Raw genomic sequence first — 21,703 nt, forward strand, 5'->3', positions numbered from 1 at the left:
TCTCTGTTTTGTCCCTAGCCTATCCTTGTTAAGAAAGAGCTTAACGCCTTGATCTTTTTGGTTACCCTTTTCATTGCATTTTCTAGCTCTGCAACTTATTGTGATGGAGATAATAGAACTGTACATAGTAGAAAAATTGGAGGAGAGAGAATGATATAAGCAGCTTTGGGTCCCGCACGGGGAAAAAAGGACAGGGTATCAATGAATTAAATAAATAAACAAATGGTACTCCAAAGCAGCCACATCATAAATTTATAATACAAATAATATAAATATGGAGATTGCCCATTTCATTACCATCCCCTTTCCATGTAATCCCCAGTGCTGGATTTGCCTTTTATCCACTGCGATTGCATACTGAATTGATGTTTTAATTACAGTATCCAAGGTTACAGCCACAGCCATTTCACACTTATCAGTATCTTTAAGAAGTTATATTTATGTACATAGAATCACATTCACCATTTTGTTACCCATCCAGCTTATAATTAATCAAAGTAATAAATCCCAGCACATATCCCTAGTTAATGATTTAAGAATTTCTCTGTAGTTTGTCCTTACCCTGGGTTTTTGGCAATATTTATTTTTGTTTTTCTTTTATTTCTTCAATCAAGATAAATTTCTTGTGGTAACAGTCACTGTGATTTAAGTGTGGCTGTTCATATTTACCTTTTTTGATAGAATTTAGGAAGAGTGCTAATATATGTTGAGAATGAGCTGAACAGAAAGCATTCTAAGGGAAGAATCAGAGTGCATGCTGTGAAGCTTCATATCATATTTGTGGTTAGATTCATTTAAAAAAATTGACTGTTCTTTGTTCATTTACAGTTTGAAATGTTGACAGGATCATTACCATTCCAGGGAAAAGACAGAAAGGAGACAATGGCTCTCATTCTCAAGTGAGTTGTAAATCCCAACTTGCTTGCCAGGTGTTCTTTTGCTTTGAATAAAACTGCTTTGAATAAAACTGTTTCAACTAAGCGTGTGTGTGTGTGTGTGTGTGTGTGTGTGTGTGTGTGTGTAATGTGTAGGAGAAATTCGCAGAGAAATTAAGAATTTCAGATCCTCATTACACAGAGAAGTGAGTATTAGAGAGAATGTGAAAATTCTAATTCAATAATTTTGATATGTGTCAGACTCAGGGTCCAGTTTTAATCTCAACACTTGGCATGGAATCAATGTAAGTTATTTACTATTTAGTTTGATCAGACCCATTGGACTGAAGGTTTGTGCTGTGTTGTCCCTGATATTGTCTGCCTGCTTATTAGCACCACTGTGGTATAACATACCACAAATAAAATGTGTGTGTGTGTGTGTCATCCTAAGGGCAGTGCTGAACTTTGGGCACTTCCATCAGGCTAAGCACTCAAACCATAAAATTATGGCTCAACACTTAAGCTTGATGTCTGCCTCTTATCTTTCCCCAGAAAGGCAGGATTTCCCTTTGTCCTGAGAGATTAAGGGCCATTCTGCAAAACTCCAGGATCCTTTTTTCCCTATAAAAATCCCTCTCTCCCAACATTCAATATTTCTGGACACCTCTCTGTATGTTGATATTGTCCCCAATGCATTGCTCTTCTACCAGAGCTAAGTGCACATCGCTCAACTCTGCTCATGGGACCTTTCAGTTCCAAGGTCAGATTACTATAACTCTTACTCCTCAAATTCTCTTCATCTATTTTAAATCTATCCTGTCAACACTGCTGATATCCTAGGACTGTGTGTCTGTTCTGCTGTTTGAGTATTGTGCGCTTGTGTACCCCTGTTATCCCTAAATACATTTGTTAAACTTTATTTGCTCTCTTGCAAATTTCTTGCAAAAGCTGACCCTAGTATACATAGGGAACATAGATCTTGAGCTTGCCTGACCTTTTGCTCAGTCAAAAAGTCTGTCCTCACTAAGTCCCCCACTCTAAAAGGGTCAGACTCCACCATTTCAGGTAACATCTGGTTCATAACAGTACAGGGAACCAATTAATGTTGGTCCCAGCCTTTGAACCACTCCCTTTTATGCCGGAACTTTTATGCCAGATATTGTGCTGCAGATGTGCCACCCTCACCACACCCCCGCAGGAGCACATGCCCAGTACGTCACGCACCTCTCGCCCCCTTGGCACTATGCCACTGCTGAGTGCCCAAACTGGGGCAACAGCTCATGTGCCCACAAAGAGGGCTCTGAGTGTCACCTCTGGCACCCGTGCCACATGTTCACCACCACTGTAATAGATTGATATCGATAGACTGATATATCAACATTATAGAAAGGCGAACTGTTAAAGAAAAGTCTTGAATATGGCATCTGCACTAATGTTCCAGCATATCTGTCAGATATTCTGGTGTAGGGGTCAGTCCATTTCTTATGTCCCTTCAGCCCTTAGGACTGCGCTATAAGCAACTTAAAACATGTGATGGGCATTAAAAAAAACCTTCATCCATTTTAATAGCTATCTTTTCTACAAAAGTTTTATTATATCAGGTTTTGATGGTTTATTTTATTTTGAAAACTATCTTAGGATTTTAAAATATATTATTTTAATGGAATAAATTAAAACAATATCTAATATGTTGGGAAGTTTGTTTGTAATTCCATATATGTATGTTTGTATATGTGTATTATTCTCACAGTCTCACATTTTCACATATTCGTTTCTTTTAGAGCGAAGCTGGGAATGCCTCAGTTTTTGAGTATAGAAGCTCAGAGTTTGCTGCGAGCGCTTTTCAAAAGAAATCCATCCAACAGATTAGGTATGGGGATTTCTTTTACGTGTGTTCTGCATAATATAATGATAAATTTCAGTCAAATGTTAATATGTAGTTTGTTTTTCATGTCAATTCATAGTGCTTCAGAATCTTAAAACAGACAAATCTGATGAACGGAGCTTTTGCTCTAGAAAGCTTATATCCTGAAATCTTGTTGGTCTCTGAAATGCTACAGGACTGAAGTCTAACTGTTCTACTACAGACCAACATGGCTACCATCTGAAATGTAAAACAGAAAAAAGAATAGGAACTGAGATGGGTGCTGTTAAGATATGACATGGGAATAAAAATAGTTGCTTAGTGTTAGTTGATATGGACTTAACTGATATCAGCATCCCTGGAGATTTTGGAATCTAATTGCATTTTGTTTGGAGAATCAGATGCAGGACAGTGTCAGTGGGGGCAGACATGAAAATTAGCTAACATATCTAAACTCCATTTCCACTTTCTGACTGAGTGTGGAAGCAAGCATACAAAGCTATGTTAAGTATATAATGTGATCCAGTCTGAGCCAAAAAGAAAGCCAGACAACAAAACTTATTTTTTTTTGCTGGGTTACATTCAATAGTTGCTTCACCACTTGAAATGACACAACAAAGGCTATTACATGGCAACAATGGATTCCTCTACCCACCCAATAGACCTAGCATTAGTATGCTGGCAAAAAGTTGTTAGTAGAATTCTTTCACTGCCATCAGGTTGAGCTATAGAACATGCATCTCCTGGAGGTGGCTCCAGGAGGCCCTCCTGGTAATAGCACCCAGGTTTGGTGAACTTTGTCTCTGGAGACGGGGGGGGGGGGGTTGAGAGAGTTCTGAGAGATCTCACCCAGCAGACTTCATGTGTAAGAGCAGGGAAACAAAATAAGCCTTTTAGGGCCCATAAAACGGAACCCCCCCAAGCCTACATGCTATTACCAGGAGGGCCTTCTGGAGCCAACTTGAAAACCTGGTGCCTCTATCTTAAAAAATGTGCAGCCTGCTTACACACTCAGAAATTCCCCAGAGCAGAGAATCTGGGCAAATTTCTTGGGGTGCCTGTCAGGGGTGCAATTTTAAAGCTACTGGCACCAACATTTCAGGGTCTCATCCGGAGACTGTCTTGATGATACCACCTGAGTTTGGTGACGTTTGGCTCGGGCGGGGGGGCAATGTTATGGACCCTCAATGTGGTAGCCCCATCTCCTGTTAGCTCCCGTTGTAAACAATGGGGGATGGAGGCACCCAATTTGAACCAAACTGCACTGACCTTAGGTGACATCATCAGAAGAGTCTCTGGATGATACCCTGAAATTTTAGTTCTGCTAGCTTTAAAAATGCGCCCCCTGTAGGCCAAAATGCAAAAACACCAAAAAATACAAAACAAATCAGACGGACCCGAATTTTTTTAGTATACCCAAATATTCGGGTATATCCAAATATGTTATTTGTCTTATTTGAGCATATGGATAATTGTATGCCCAAATAAATCCAAATCCGAATTTTAACAAATTTCTAGGATATTGACCAAGCCTACCAGTGACTCCCTTCCACCTCAGTCATGTCACATTGACTCTCGCCCATATTTCACCATCAATGCTACCATCGCTTTGTAAGATCGAGTGAAGGTACTGAAATGCATCTGTTTTCTTCAAATTGTCACCATTGACCTGGATTGAGCCCATACCAGGAGTTGTTTCCAGATATTCAGTCTTTGCAGGGTTAAGGTGCAGTCTGAACTGACTAAGACAGTCAGTCCAGGCCTGCTCAAACTGCTCACTGGCATAACAATGGATAACATCATGAACTATTTGGAAGTGAATAACATCCTGCCAGTGGAGCAAAAAGGGAACAAAAGGAGGAGCAGGGGTACAAAAGATCAACTCCTGATAGACAAAATTATAATGGATAACTGCAAGAATCGAAGAATGAATTTGTATATGGTCTGGATCAATTACAAGTAGTTATTTGTCTCACTGCCCCATAGTTGGATCATGAAATGCTTGGAAACAATTCGTGTCAGCAAAAACATTCGAGCATTCACTGTAAAAGCAATGAGACAGTGGAAAACTGAACTGACAGTCGGAAATGAAAACTATGGAACAGTCAACATCAAATTAGAAATTTTCCAAGGTGATTCACTGTCAACCTTACTGTTTATCATCACCATGACCCCACTTACAGTGATTTTAAAGAAAACGAAGTTGGGATATCAAATGGCCAAAGACTCAGAAAAAATCTCACCGTTTTGTGGTTGTCCTTGCTACCCTGTGTCAGAATTCCAAAAGTGTCCTGGCCAAAGAGAGACTCCTGATCAAAAATACCTGTTGTTTTCAATGGGCTAGTGCCCTTGGTCCTGTTAAAATAGGATAATTTGGCTTTCTGAAGGAGGACAGAAAGAAACAACTTGTGTAATGGCAGTTGTGACTTCTGGTGTGGCTGCTGTTATTGTGTTCATTATTTTAATATATATTCACTACCAACATGGCTAGGTTAACTTCCCCCTCTCTTTTTTTATTACTTTTGCAGGTGCTGGCCTTGATGGTGTTGAAGAAATTAAACGACATTCTTTCTTTGCCACCATAGACTGGAATGTATGTAACTAAATAGAGACAATAATTGTGTTATATGGTTAGACATGAAGCCCAAAATGTAGCATTTGTCCTGGCACAGAAAAACTGACCACTAGCACAGCTTTCCCAGTTTTGGACACTGTGCCCATTCCCATTCCAAGTGGTTTTTACAACAGTCTGTGAATTATTTGAGCCATCTATTTATTTGAGTTCTGAAAATATCCAAATTCTCAAGATTCCATATGCGCTTTCCCCCTGCTGTGCGTGTAAATTGGAGCATCTGGAATGTACAGTATGTCAGAGTCACACACCAGGGCTTTGATCATGATGAGCAATAAGAAAAGTCAACTGGTTAGCTTGTGAAAAGAGATGCTACTTCTCTCTGCACATTATTTTATGAGCCATGTGGTCAGAGATTCCTGAAGTCTTTCAAAATAGTGCTGAATCACTTTGGGAAAAATGACACTTAACTAAATGTTCAGAAACATGTCCTACACACACCTAGCCCAGTTTCCAAGGGCAGCTGGGGACAGTGCTGCTGCTGTGCCTCTGTGCCACCTCCAGAAGGCTTCCAGGCATATACTATTGTAATGAATCTTAAAAGGCAAGTAAATGATTAGAAATAGAGCAATTACCATGTCAGACTTATTTGTCTCTGCAAAGCTTTCTCTTGCTGAAGGGTCATGGAGGCGCCCTTTGTGGAACACTTTGTGCAAAAACAGCAAAAGTCTGAATTCCTTTGCTTCTTCATATAGGAGGAAAGAGATACTCCTACTAATATACAAGAATGGCAAAGAATGGAGGCATTCTGTATCCACAGGCTGCAGACTATATATCCACTGGGACTTAATTCCAACCTGGATGTTTCTGCTTTTTATGAATTGTACCTCATTAATTATCAACACCTGTGAGGAGATGTGCTTGCAACTGGCCTTCAAATTACTGCCACAGCTGTCTTGTCTCAGGGACATTTTTGCAGGAAGAGAAAGCTTTTCAGAGACACAAGCTGGTCGCTCATGTTGGGTTTTCAATATTAAGTTAATAGCTATCCCTGTGGAGATTAAGGAAGCAATTGTAGAAGTGCTGACTAGTACTTACGCATGAACTTATGTCTGTATGAGAGAAATACTTAAAGGTGTACTGGGGCATTACTGAGATATAGCCCCATAAATGTATATATTGTAGACTTATACAATCAATGACTGCTAACCTTATTGTGTGCAAATAGTTGCTTGCATAGTGTCACCTTTACCTGTAGATCTAGGTATTAATGAAATTCACCTGGAAGCAGAACAAAAGTCAATATAAGCTGTTATAATCACTAAGAATATGACTGACAACATCAGCTGTCTCATTGAGATGTATAAAATATTATTTCTAGTTTTAATTAGAAAAAATCTATCTTACACTTTCATGAAATAAGAAACAATTGTACCTTGAAATAAAAAAAATATTGTGTGGATACCTTTTTCAATGTAATTAGATAAGCTGATCTGTACATAGTGAGTACATAATCTGGCAGACATTTCTCATGGTTCTATCCAGTATCATTAAGATCTGGTTCCCACTGTTGATAGTTTAGCCTGGTTGTCTTTGTACTGAAGTGCAGTTTTTATTCCTACCATAGTTTAGCTATGCCATTTTAGCTATGCCATTTTCAGGGGTCTTGCAGGGGGGAAATAACAGAAGACATTCTGTTTGACTTCATGCTTTTCAGGATATGAATCAACATGAGTGTTAGTCCTTTGTGTCTCATTATAATGATGCATCCAGCTGTTAAACAGGCCTCTGTGGATAGGGAAATAATTAGAGATGAAAAAATGAGCTAGCATAGTTGGTTTGTTCTGATTGCTATTGTTACAGAAAAGGTCAGTGATGAGCTCAGTTTATTCTTTGACCGATTATTTCGGACTCTTTCTTCCCCTCTCTCAGCAGTTGGCCTTCATCAGTACCAAAGAAGCAACCCATGAATATTAATAAATTTTAATTAAAGAAAAGAAAGGGGGGGGGGTTGCATTTCCTGTTGAATATGCTCAAAAGTTGGTGGTTGTGAGTTTCCCGGGCTGTGTGACTGTGATCTGGTAGATCTTTTCCAAACGTTTTGCCTGCATCTGTGGCTGGCATCTTCAAAGGTGTATCAATCACCCTCCTGAGCAACTCCTTATCCATTGTGTGGATGAACAGGAGATCAGCACAAGCTGAATACTCATGACTGGAAATGATGCAGTGAATGAGCACATCTCATCCCTTTTTTAAAAAGCCATATCGTACTGCACAGTAGAACAGTTTCTTCCCAGTTTTGCTGCCTAAAAGATATAATCATCATCAATATCACCCTGGATTAAAATTAGAAATGATTTCGTATGTGCTTATTAACCCAGAAATGGAAAAGTGATTCATTCAAAAGTGATGCCCTTTTTGTTGTCTACTGACAGTTTCAGTGCAGTAATTCAGAGATGACTTTTTAGAAGCAAATTTATTGTTTTGTCTGCATTCTGGATTCAAGAGAGGGAAATGTCTATTTCATGGAAATCCATTTGTTTGTCATTGTCATGAACAGCTTTCTTGCATCCGTGTGCATCATTGGCTTGAGCCCAATTTTTTTTAATTTCTAGAAGGCAAGTGAGGATTAAAAAAGTTATGCAAAATTTTGTTCACTCTGTGCAGAGATTCAGGTGAGGTACAAATCAACATCGGGGACAGTTTGAATATTTTGTCTGCTTGCCCTGCCCTTGGTCTCCAAGCATTGGCTGGTACTTGCAGAGATGGCCTCTCCCATGCATCCAGTATGCTTTCTATCTGCTCAGAAGATTCAGCCCTTTTCTTCCCCAGTGCACACATTCATTTCTATGCTAAATGTCAGCAGAGAAATGCTCAGTGCAAGAAATGACTGTTTAATTCAGTTAACTTAGTTTCTTTGTTTTTGACTGTACACAGAGAAGTATTTCTATCTTTGTATCTCATTTTTCTATTCATTTTTTAAAGAGTGTTCCACTAAGTGTCGAGACCTTAACAAACATGACCATCTTGGACACTTCATTATGTGTCAAGGTGAAAAATAACCAGTAGTCAGTCAAGCTTTCAGTAGTGTCCTGAGCAGATATATTGTCATATGTAACTTACTGGAATTACAATTAATTTCTAAACTGCAGAGATTAGTTTCCTTGGGGGAAATACCAACTCCAGAGCATGGCAATCAGTGGTGCACCGGGCCTAAATGGCGCCCAGGGGCATGACCACCTCCCCACTCTCCCCACTCCCCACGCCTCCACCCCATGCTTCACTTATGGGAGCCAGCAGGGAGGCCAGGGGAGGGCAGCACAGCAGTGGCAGGCCAACTCTTGGGCCGGTCTGTGCCGTGGCACCCACTTGGGCCACCAGCCACAGTGCCCCACCTTCCTGCCCTCCCCAGGGCCTGGGAAAGGCAGAAGCCAGCCTGCAGAGAGGGCTGGAGGAGGGCAGTGTTTGGTGGCACCTGGGGACATGGCACCCCATGTCCCCATTAGCGGTATATCACTGATGGCAATACATGCCCGCCAAACCTCCTCTCCAAGTACCACCCTTAAATCTCCAAGAATTTACTAAGCTGGAGTTGCCAAGCCTACTCAGACCTAGAGTTACAATTTCACTGAATGGTGTTACTGTCTTGGAAGGAAAAGGATTCAAAAGGATTCTGAAAAACAGAAGTATTTTAAAAAATAATTCCATGTGCATATACAACACTTTATTTGACTTGTGCAGTTCCGCTAGCAACTTACATTATATTACGGGTATATTCAGTGGCAGGATTCAAATAATTTAACAACCGGTTCTGAAAGGACTCAGTGGTGGGATTACAGCCAGTTCTCTGAACTAGACAAAAAATTAGCTACCAGTTCTACCGAATAAGTTTGAATAGGCTGAATCCCACCACTCATGCCAAATTTCATTGTATGTTGGGGCATTGAAATATGGCCAAACAAAACTTTTGTTTGCGGTGACCAAAATCACAGTCTGTTTTAGACATCTACCTTTATTAATCTTGTGAAGTTATATTTTGATCCCAAGTACTCACCTGTCTATGGTATGTTAAATGTGCTCAAGTGAAGCCCACTTTCCTCAGTGCTTCCCTGTATCAGTTTTCCATTGCAAAATTAATTATTCTTTTTAAAAAATCCCTGTATATTAAGGGTAGCTGGGGCAAAGAAGTGCTCCAGTAGCACACTAGTGCTTAGCTGTTATTTCATTCCCCCAGTGCTTTTCTGTGTACAGAAAGAAAACTTTATGTGGTAAATGGCTACATTTCAGGTCATAAACAAGGGACAGAATTCTAAAAGGACGAAGCTGTTGATGAACCTCTGTATGCAAAAAAAGCAAATCCAAGGGGACTTTTTATCTTGGAATTATTCTTAAGGGTTTTTAATTTTAGGATTCAAAGGATGCATTAAAACATCTTTTTTGAGCATTGGTTAATTTTGAGCAAGCTGTTGATCACTTTAATTTTTTTTGTCAGAAGCTCTACAGGAGAGAAATCAAGCCACCATTTAAACCTGCAGTGGGAAGGCCAGAGGACACCTTTCATTTTGACCCTGAATTCACCTCAAGGACACCAACAGGTAACCCCAAAATATGACAGAAAGGGAAAGAGAAAAACATTGGCAGTTTCACTCATCTTTCCCATCAATTGTGTAGATAGTTTTGCAACATATTAATGCAAAGCATGAAATTTAAGATAACTTTGAAATTTAAGATAACTATTTGAAAACAATGGTACCTTCTTCCCAGTCATTAATTTCAAACCAAGAAAGATATGGAAATATCAGTCTATTCCAAAGAGTTTTATGGCTAGATTACTCTGGATTTTAAAAAAATAGTCCATCAGGATGCTGTCAAACAATTTTTAGTTCATTCTAAACTCAAAATGAGACTGGATCTTTTTACAGCTCAAGTATCAACTCAGCAGGTATATTGACTTTCCACAAATGCCTCCAAGACTAAATTAAGACACAGACAATGCAGACCCAAACTACAAACTGTGCTGGGAATACCATGTACTCCCATGCTACAGAGCAGATTCCACAAATCACCTTTGAGGAGCCTGTGTTATAAAATCTGACTCCATTAATGTTAGTCCACCACAAACTGGGGTAATGTTGGCATGGGAGATAGGTTCTTTCCGTTTAGTCCAGGACTTCTTGGTTTCATGAAGAAAGCTCTCAGGAAAAATGCCCACAAGAAAAAAGCCCACATTCATGAATGCCCACACAGAAAAATGCCCACATTATATGCCCAAATTTTCCATTATAATGGAAATTACAAAAACATATGATATAGTTAAAATGAATAATATAACCCACATAATATAAGCAAAAGACCCAGTGACTATGACAAAGGATCACCTAACCCTAAAACAATTACCTAACCCTAATAAATGAAACAATTATTTACTATGGAAAATTTTTTTACACATAATGAGAGCAGAGAGAACAGAGGCAAATGAACTACAAAAACAAAAACTGCAACAATCTGTAGCAATCACCATTGCACACATGAAGAAATATATATATATTATTGCAAACTCACTAATATCCTTGAGTAATTAAGTTTACCTTCCACTTGTGAACCCCACAGCTTTGAAATTAAGGCAGAAGTGGCAGGTGAAGCAGCAGGGGAACGGAAGAAGCGGCAGGAGCAGCAGAAGCAGCATGGGACAGCAAGATGGTAGAAGCATCAGGTGAAGAGTGGGGGATGTATAAGTGTGTCAGCCAGGCAGCAGAAGTTATGGGAGAGCAGCAGGGGGTGGGGGGTGGCAGGGGCAGCCGAGAGTAGAAGCATTGGGCAAGCACTGAGTGGGTGGCAGAAGCACAGGACAAGCGGTGGGGTGGCAGACACAGCAGGAGGCGGCAGAAGTGGCAGGGGGTGGCAGAAGCAGTGGGTGAGTGTCAGGCAAGCCACAGAAGTGGTGGGTGTTGGCAGGAGGGGCAGGCAGGCAGCAGAAGTGGTGGGCAAGCATTGGATGAGAAGTGGGGGCCAGCAGAAGCAACAGACAGGCAACAGAAGTGGCAGGTGAGCAGCGTGATGGCAGAAGTTGCAAGGGGCAGCAGGGTGGCAGAAGTGATGGGTGAGTTGCAGGGTCCAGCAGAAGCATTGGGGCAGTAGTGGCAGCAGAAGCATCATGGGGAAGTAGAAGCAGTGGGCAGGCAGCAGAAGTGGCAGGTGAGCAACAGTGGCTGGGTCATCTGCCCATTCTGTTCCCCATGAATAAGCCATTTGGAAGGGCTGCAGCAGTTACCCACTGACAGATTTGCCCCTCTGCTGGTGCAAGTGCCCTGGAGAGGGCAAATCCACCTGTGTGGCACCGAACTGCTCCCAGCGGCAGATTTGCCCCCCCTCCTTTAGATGGGGCCGTAAGAGCATTGTGAAATCCCACACAACAGTTTTTATTTTTGGCAACTGTTCCAGGGCTGCATCATGATGAGTCCATATTCTTATAGGAAATCGAGGATCTCTACCAACTGCACCCTCAGTATATGTAGGAAAGAAGTACACGAGCACCTCATTATGGGCATCATCATCTGGAAATGCTGTGGCAAGCTTATCAAAAAACATTTCTCACATCTTCGACTAGAACAAAAGCTAATGCAACCAGAGACTTCAGTGTAATATGTTGATACTAGTTTCATATTCAGTCCTCAAGCCAACATTTTTATTTTCCTGATGAGACTCTTGTCACAGATTAAAATAATGCCCTTTGTCCTCAGCGTGTGGAAAGGCAATCCTCACTGCAGCCATACAAGCCTTCTCAAAATCATGTGGGCATTGTTCCTGTGGCCATTCATGACTGTAAGCTTTTTTTCTGTGGGCCTTTTCCCTTTGGGCTTCTTTATGGTCACCAGGCTTCTTGCATTATTCTTACCTTCCTGTGAGAGTTGCTTGCTATTCCATAATGTGTGGACCTAGCATGGCCTTCCAGCAAAGGCAAAATGGAAGGAAAGCTTGTATTTTCCTTGTGCTGATTCCAGTGGCCCTGCTTTTTACTCTCCTTGCAGATTCCCCAGGAGTTCCCCCAAGTGCTAATGCTCATTACCTCTTCAGAGGATTCAGCTTTGTTGCCTCCAGCTTGGTTCAGGAGCCAGCACAGCAAGAACTGCACAAAATCACAGTCCATCCCATTGTCCAGGTAAGGGAAGGGAGGTATCCAATGAACGAATAAACTTGGTTTTATAATGTCCCCGGGTGCCCCCCTTGGGGGGGGCCAAAAATGCATCTCGTTTGTGGTTTTTGATTTTTTTTAGTGTTTTTCGGGTTTTGGCCTGCAGGGGGAGCAGTTTTTAGACTAGCAGCACCAAAATTTCAGGACTGTTTCGGGAGTCTCTCCTGATTATACCACCCAGGTTTGGTGAGGTTTCATTCAGGGAATCCAAAGTTATGGACTCTCAAAAGAGGTGCCCCCTCCCCCATTGTTTCCAATGGGAGCTAATAGGAGATGGGGGCTACATAACTTTGGGTCCATAACTTTGGACTCCCAGAACCAAACTTCACCAAACCTGGGTGGTATCATCAGGAGAGTATCCTGAAGATACTCTGAAATTTTGGTCTGCTAGCTTAATAATTGCTCCCCTGACAGCAGGCACCTCCCCCCAAAAAAATTTCCCCAGATTCTCCTATTAAATCATCCCCTTTGGCATAAATTTAAAGGGAGAATCTGAGGTCCCCAGTTTAAACATTGAAAGTGATGCTGTTTCGGAGTGGGGAGAATCCACCCACAAACAGGATAATTTTCAATGTTGTTTAAACTGGGGACCCCAGATTCTCCCTTTCAGATGGATTTAAAAGGAGAATCTGGGCTCTCTAGTTTAAACACCATTGAAAGTGATCCTGTTTGGGGGCAGATTCCAGCATCACTTGTTTAAACTAGGGACCCCAAATTCTCCTTTTAAATCCACTTTAAAGTGTGAATCTGCAGTCCCCAGTTTAAACAACTGTTGAAAGTGATGCCGTTTCCCCCAAATGGGGGGGGGGGACTGGATACAACACCATAAAAAATTTTCACAGCAGTAATAAAACATTTTGAAAGCATTTTGAAAACGTTTTCAAATTTTTTTTATTTTTGCTGTGTGGCATGGCTCATTTCTATGTTCAGATTTGTGAGTTGGGACATGTTCTACAATGTGGTGGTGACTTTGAAACGATCTGGTGTAAAAAATCATTGTTTGGTCCCGGTGAGGGAGGGTGGCCGCCCATGGGGGGGGGCACAACATTCAGATTTTGTCCCTGGACTCCATTTTCCCTAGATATGTCTCTGCACGCACGCACGCACGCACGCACTGATAGGAGTAGAGATACATTAATTTTAAAAATATTACTGAATTCAGCAGGACTCAATCTTAGATAAACTTGGCTAAGATTGTTTTAGAATGGTAGCCATGTTTGTCTTCAGTAGAAGAGTTGTGTATGAGTCCTGGACTTGTCACGAAGATGGTGTCATGAAGATTGTGTCCTAAATTTGATGAGTATAACATGACTAATAAACTGAACAGTTGCCATTTAATTGTCAGCACCACAGAAGCTTCTGAAGGATGCTACCAGAAATTCTGGCTTCTTATTGCGATTCTTTTGTTTTCCTCCTCAGCAGTTACATGGAAACAATATTCACTTTACAGATGGATATGAGATCAGGGAGGACATAGGCATTGGTTCTTACTCAGTATGCAAGAGATGTATACACAAAGCCACAGAAACAGAGTTTGCAGTGAAGGTAAGAAATCACTCTCTCTAGTGGCTGTATGTGACCAAGGCTATTCTTTGTCATCTGATTGCAGTCTGCCAAGTTCAGTTGGGAACATTTTTGATGGTGTGATGCAGAGGTATACAATAACCACAGATATTAAAAAGTACAAAGTTCACCACCACTGCCTTTCTATTTTAAGTTTTTGATCATAACTTGGACAAAATAATGGATTTTGTTACTATACTCAAAACTTATAGCTCAAGTTTTATTAAGATAGTATTTTAAAATAATTTTGCTAAAATAGAGAATCTGCAAGGTAATTCCTTATCACCAGTTTGAAGAGGCATTATCAATAGTAATATACACTGTATTGATATTAGATAATTTGATGTCCAAAATTATGATTCAGCCTGGTAATATAGGATAAGCACTAACTGATTCCAAGGATTTAACATTAATATAGTTGAGATTTTAAAAAACTTTCACAAAACTGTCATGCTACAAAATAAATATCAAAAAACCCTGAACTGATGGAATGCAATCTATCCCTGACAGGAATTTAATCCACAGTTTGAGTGGGATCCCCTGAAAGACATCCATGAAATACTTAGAACAGATGGAAATTCCAATCGTAAAAAGTAATTTGAGGAAGTAACCAAGTCGTGTTATTAAAATGAATATCTTTCTAAAAATATGATTTATCTTGCTTTGACTATTAATGTATCAAAACTGAATGCTTGGAAAACATTTGTACCATAATTCAAACGGGAAGGGCAGGGAGCTGTAAGGACTTCTACTATTAAATGCTATTTTCTATCAGACAAATGGACTGAAGTGAGTAAATGGAAAACTGAAGAGAAACACATGACAGGATTACAAAACAGATTAAGTCAGACCTTAACACACCTTGCTTGGTGTCAGGAAAGGGTGTGGAAAGGAAAACTAAGAATTCCTTTTCTCTTTTATGGTCTGGTACAAATTTAAATCAAGATTATCTCTTTGACATGATGTCCTAACCTCAGTATTTTATAATAAAATAACTTGAAGAACTGATCTTGAGGGAGATATTAGCAGTTGGGGAAGAACTGTCTGTAGACTTTGTGTCAAGCTTTATTCATATTGCAAGTGACTGAAGCCATGGAAGGATTGAGCATTGGTATTCCATTGAAATGGCTGTCTGAGGAAAATATCATCCAGTAGGAAATCTGATTTTGAGACACTGGAAAAGCAGTGCTGCAAAAAGATTGGGAGGTACAATACATAATCACCTGATTTTAGACAGGATTTTAGTTTTCTATTAAACTGGGGGTTTTTAAATTTGATTATGGTATAGATGTACTAAATGAAGATCAGGAGTGGATTGGTTCAAAGCAATCTCAAGTTTAATATCATTAAATTTGAGGGGAAATGTTTAAGAGCCCCAATTTCGATAGAATGTGAGTGATTCCTTATTCATTCATGTATATACACAATCCATCATTAGATGTCCATCAGCATTGCCAGTGTTTTGAAGTCTGTTTTTACATATGTTTTGGCAGCATCCAATAATATAACATTTCGAAAATTAACCTGGCAAGATACAATCTTTCAGTGAACAAATTGTGCTGGATTTAATTACAGTGGTTTAGTGTAAGATTCATACTGGAGAAAAAATCCTGCCTATCTTTCTGATTGGTACAAAAAAATCTGGCATACTCTGCTGATGTCAAAAATTATATGTTGTAGAAGAGAAGGGACTAAATTAAAGCTACATATCTGACCACTACACTAACAAGAAACCTAAGAATAACTTATACTTCTATTAGATTTCAATCAATGCCTTCAGCAGTGCTTAGTGATAGATACACACGAATACCATTTTCTCAGCGCTTTTGTATCTGTGGAAAACAAGAGCCTGAGGATCTCTTTCATTATATACTCTCCTGTCCTTTATATTCAGAAATAAGGAAAAGGTTTTTGGAGCCAATACTACCTAGGACAGCTTTTTTGTCTGATGATGAGAAACTGATTTTCTTACTATCTGATATTGATTCCTACGTTTCTTACAAGATGGCTTTCTTTGCCCTGGCGGCTAGGAAATTACGAGCAAAGTACTTAAAGCGCTGTTTGAACTGATGTTCCAGAGTACTGGAGGTTAACTTAGACTAGCTGAAGAAGCTGCAAAAACATCTGACGTGGAAAGTATTTGATGGGGCATTTTAATGTAGAGATCGCGAATACAAATAATTTATATTTTAATGTAAAACTAAGTTATTGTTTTAATTTAAATGTTTTAACTGCATGTATCTCTGTATTGTTATAGCCAATGGCTCAAACAATAAACACTTGACTTGACTAAATTAGAAAGTTATATATCTGTTGAAAAGTGTTTAACTTTTGTGATGCATTGGAATAGTAAAGATAAAATGTAGATCCAGCAATCTGTCTCCCCTGCTTTCCTTTTCCTCCTGCAATCCCCTGGGAAATTTTATTCCCAATATGACCAGCCACACATGATGCTGCTGACTGAAGAAGCAGGAAGGAGTGATTTCCCCTCCTTTCTTGCTGCAATCTAGTCACCAACATAACTGTTGCTCTAACCAGCTCCATAATCCTGGGAATCAGCTTTTCTCAGAATCAGAAGGGACAGCTGTGGGAAGGGGAGAGGCAGAAAGATCCATAATCCTTATATGAGAGGATTATTGGATCCAATCTATTGTACAAAAATTTGCCATATTTTGAAGTGTTATAAAGAATGATCTTTTGGTAGTCTAAATTTAAAAGGAAGAAAGTTTTTGAGTTTGCATTGACAGTTTAGTCTTTTTGGAGCACAGATTGCCTTCCCTAGTGGTTTTATTTGCTGTAATATTGACATACTGAATATATTTATGTGTATTGTTCTTTGCTTTTCTGAATTGTATGTAATCAACTATTTGGAGGGAGCAGATAGCTTAATATGCACACCTTTTACCTAATTCCTTGGAGACCTTTTTATTGGTAGATGCACCAACACCTCCCTTCTCTCAGCCGCTGTGGAGAAAACAGAGCCTCTTTAAAAAGGAGGGAAACTCTGTTTTAGGGGCTTGGATGTTAAAAACATTAGGCACTGCCCCGATCAGACAAGCAGGCACACGCTGGTACTTTTGGTAACGTGAAAACAGATTTTTAACTTTATTTTACAGAAATATTTGGCTTCTCAGATGGCACAGAGAGGTTTCATAAGCATACAGTTTCAGAGAGTTAGAACTTTTACTTCACAGATGTTATAATAAGCAGTTTCACTAACACAGACTTGGTCACACTCAGGTGTCCTCTGAGGGTACATTCCCCTCTTACTAGTGTCTCCAGCTATTTAGCTCTTAGTACACCCACTGTTCCTCACTACCAGCTGGAGCTTAGAGGACTCTTGGCTCCCTAGCCTTCTTCTTACTGGTCCCTACTGGGCTTCACTACCCCTTTGAACTTAACTCCCAGACTGTATGGAACTGTTTACTGACAGACACTCTGTCTGAATGCTGAGCTGCGGGTCTCTTTCCACAGACTCAGATTCGCATAAGCTCAACAAAGCTTCACACTGCTCAAAGCACTCTCTCTGACTTCTTCCACACCAGAAGGCTAAGTCAGATGAATCCAAATAATCCTGACAGGAACAACAGATGAATAGAATTGACTTCCAACACTGACAGGCTTTCCCTCTTTTATACTTCCCTTCCAGCTCCCCCTACCTGTGGCTCAGGTGAACTGCACCTCTGCTAGCCAATCAGGTGGTATCTCCATATAAGGAGCGTGCTGTTTAGGCCAGCTTTGCTGCACCTTAGAAACACATTAACCCTTTAACTTGGGCTAGTCCGTCACAATAGACATTTTTATTGGAGGGTCTGTGATCTTCTCCATATTCTTTTAACGGCAAATCTCTACAATCCCTGGAAAACCGTTGCCAAGTGTCAGGGTATCCCATGGACAATAAAGCACCATGCATAGATGGCTATAGTAGGGAGGAGAAATGGCACAAAATCACTGCTTCTTGCCGCTCTTGCATCAGCAGAAGCTTCACTGGCAGAAGAAGGGGTGCCTGCTTAGCTTGATTTCTCCTCTTCAGTGCAGCTTGCTATTCCCTTTTTGTACATAATCCTAATAGTGCCTTTGGGTTATTTGCAGATGCCAAAGAAAGGAGAACATGTACAAAATGTATGTGCGCAAGTGCCTTTTATCATGATTCATAGGATCCAACCCATTATATTTCCTTCTAGCAGCAACAAATAGTGTTTCCATGAAGAAGAAAAAGCAACCTTGAAACTCATACATGCTGATTTCTCAAAGCGCTGCATATCTTATCTTTTTTCTTGTTCATCATTTTTTTTGCTATATTTTGTTGACTGACAACCAGCTTAGCTCTGAGAAACTCTATTCAATAGATCACAAGTTGGAAAGCCAGTACTAATTGCATATTGATTTCTATGCATGGTAGTCTTCAGTATTCTCATTCTGAAATGTGAAAATGTAAATCAACTTGTGAAAAACCTTCATATGTGGAAACCAGGGCTGAAATTCTAAGAAGGATATTAGGCACCTTAATGTCCAGTAGATTAAGAAATCTGGTAAACATCAACTTTTCCCTCCACTTTCCCCACAGAAGCAATCAGGAAGCATTAAGCTTTTCAGGTTTCCTGACTCCTCCTTTCCTTTCCACAGCATAGCATTCTATGACAACAATTTCAGGATGATCAGAACAGTTTCTTTATTAAAAAAGAAAAGAAAAGAAAATTTGATAGATTCTGCAATTCTCTCCCCCCCCCCCCCCCCGCACCCTTCCAAATCGCTCTCTGTCCTATGCAAGCTCTGTGGGAAAATGAAAAAGCTGATCTGATAGACTCTGCAATCCCTCCTCTAGGGAGAAACATAGGTGACAGAATGAAAGGGGATTGCAGAATCCATCGGATCAGCTTTCTCAGCTTCTCATAGAGCTTGCATAATACCCATTTATGTCATATCCAGTGGTGGGATCCAAAAATTTTAATAACAGGTTCCGATGGTGGTGGGATTCAAACAGTGGCGCCGCCACACACACGCACCAGTCCCTATTGGGCAGGGAGGTTGCTTTAGTAACCCCTTCTCGGCACTCAGAAAAAATTAGTAACCACTTCTAGAGAAGTGGTGAGAACTGGTTGGATTCCACCTCTGGTCATATCCCCAAAAAACCCATTCAGCATGTTTGGAGTAAATGTACAATGATTTTAAGTATCAATTACAGCATAGTTATAAGGGAAATCTAGGCAAACTGTGCTAATTTAATGATGACAAAACCTTGTGAGACTTAATCTACTCAACCAGCTTATATGGTAACATCTTTGCTTGTGCAAAATCATTATTACAGTGATAAACACAGTTTTACATGAAAAAAATGTACATCCTTTCTATGTTACCAATGTAAATGACTGAGCACATACTGCCTGCAAAGATCATGGCACAGCCGCATTTCTTAAAAAAAAAAACTATCTGTAATTAACAATGCAAACATAAGCAGAATTACTCCTTTCTAAGGCAGTTGGAATCAATGGTCTTTGTAGGATGTAACTCTGCTCAGCATGGCACTGCAAGTCCCCCCCCCCCCTTCTAATTTAATGAAAATTACAATCATAGAATGAAAGAACCACCAAAGCTCATCAAGCCCAACTGTGCAGAAAATGATCCCTTGGCAACAATTATGATTCTAATACATCTCGTATGAGACATCTTATAAGTAGAATTATACCATGTCCTTTTAAAATAATGTTAGCAATCCTGCCATCGTTTTCTTCCCACCTTGGTAATTTGACATCATAAAAAAGCTAAATTGAAACAGGAGTGAGACATAAAGAGTACCTATTTTTAGGAGATATAGCTATAATTGAAACCTCTGCATTTCTCAGCAGTGAAGGCCTCTGGTACTTTTCCCTGGTAATTTCTCTGCATTCAAATTAATCTTGCAGTTGAAAACTGTCAGTTTCAAATTCCTGCATGCCATGACTGTTGATGCCTATTATTATTTTTTTAGGAAGTTATATTTATCCCATGTATAGTTAGTGGAACTGTTCTCTCTTGAGGAATGACTTGAATATGTAATGAGTCATACAATTTATGAATGAATTAAGTTTCTCCCTGTGCTACATAACTACAAACAATGTGTCATGGTGGCATTTAGTAACTTGTTACCATACCAAAGGCTTTGATCTAAAATACATTATATATAATGCATTAGTTAAAGCAGTGACAATTATTCTTCCTCTATACAACTGGCATTTCTTTAGCTTCCTCGGAAACCTCTATGCCAGGTATAAATATTTTAAGTAAACACTGGTGGTTGGCAGGGGAGGGCCCCCCCCCTCCCCAATTGCTTATCCTTACTTATTTCTGCTACTGTACTGCTGATTTGTCTATCTTGTGTACAATGGTAAGGGTTTACTTTTTAGTGAATACTTATAAAGAGGGTGTTGGCTACCCCTCCACTTGCATGCTGTCAGCCTGTAACTTGTTGCTGTGCTTGTCATTCCGCCCCCCCCCCCGCCCCAGATAATTGATAGGAGTAAAAGGGATCCCTCAGAAGAAATTGAGATTCTGCTGAGATATGGACAGCACCCAAACATCATCACTCTCAAAGATGTAAGTATATCCTACATTCTTTAGTACATCATACATTCTAACAGAGAAGTGTGACCTCATCTGTAGATACTTAATCTGTGGATTGAAGCCACTGAGGGAGGAAAAAATTACCACAAACTTGGGAGACCCCCCAGGTTTGCAGAAAAATCTGAAAATGTTTAAATGTTTAAAAAAATTAATGTTTAATGTTTAAAAAAATGTTTAAAAAATACGTTGGAGAAGATTAATAATCTTCCACCCACTATGCTACTCTACTCTGGTGGAGTTTCATTTTCTTTTGCCTTGTGGCTACTTTTGCATCTGCTTAGTAGGTGAAAATGATTGTCCCCCAAGGTTATGGATGGTTGGGTTAGGTGATTAAATGATGCTAGGAGAGGAAACTGTGGGAATATGCTCCTGTAAGACTGTGCAAAAACACACAAACACAAAATAATCTTAATAACATGAACTTAGATGTGTGCCAAATGGTAAGAGGGTTTAAAAAAAAACCTCTGTGTTTGCTCACTACTAAAGCAGTTAGATGCAGAGCAGCAAGCAGCAAAACAGACGTGTGGGGGTAGATTAGGCCTCCCATCTGACTGTTCACATGTGTAAAGTGCTGTTGAATGCACTTGTTAGGATTTGCAAATGTCTGTCACAATCCTGATAATAAGGGGTTAACTGTGTGCATGTTAATTAGCTAGTGAGGTCAGTGTCTTGCTATCAGTTCATTGATTAGTCATTGGGCAGTTAATCCGACATTGCTTATGTGTGGCAGAGCACGTAGGTCAGAGGTTATAAAGTTAACTATGTTTCTTTGTCTCACAGCACACACGAGGTTTTTCTTTTGTACCTGTAAGATGGGCTCACATGTGCCTAAGTTCTGTAACTAAGTTTGTACTAGAATAGTAAGGATTTATTGTGTTTATTCCATGTATACCCTACCCTGATTTAGTTAAGTAAAGTTTCATCTTTTATAATCACAGCAAAAGTCTCCTGGTCTTTCCTCTCACTCTGCTTATTACTCAAACAGGGAAGCAATTCCCCAACAGCACTGTGTCATGGCCCTGTAATACCCTAGCCTT

The 21,703-nt window shown here is 40.0% G+C and overlaps 1 protein-coding gene across 1 annotated transcript in view; it reads left to right on the forward strand.

Moving 5' to 3' along the window:
• The window catches only part of RPS6KA2 (ribosomal protein S6 kinase A2), a 127,465-nt gene that overhangs the window by 95,410 nt on the left and 10,352 nt on the right, over positions 1–21,703 (forward strand). The window contains exons 9-15 of the mRNA XM_048487509.1: positions 829–899; positions 2,657–2,745; positions 5,268–5,332; positions 9,804–9,906; positions 12,340–12,470; positions 13,923–14,048; positions 20,550–20,639. Of these exons, the coding sequence (XP_048343466.1) occupies positions 829–899; positions 2,657–2,745; positions 5,268–5,332; positions 9,804–9,906; positions 12,340–12,470; positions 13,923–14,048; positions 20,550–20,639 (675 nt within the window). The remainder of the gene's footprint in view (positions 1–828; positions 900–2,656; positions 2,746–5,267; positions 5,333–9,803; positions 9,907–12,339; positions 12,471–13,922; positions 14,049–20,549; positions 20,640–21,703) is intronic.

Source organism: Sphaerodactylus townsendi, linkage group LG01, assembly GCF_021028975.2.
Source record: "Sphaerodactylus townsendi isolate TG3544 linkage group LG01, MPM_Stown_v2.3, whole genome shotgun sequence".
Lineage (NCBI taxonomy): Eukaryota > Metazoa > Chordata > Lepidosauria > Squamata > Sphaerodactylidae > Sphaerodactylus > Sphaerodactylus townsendi.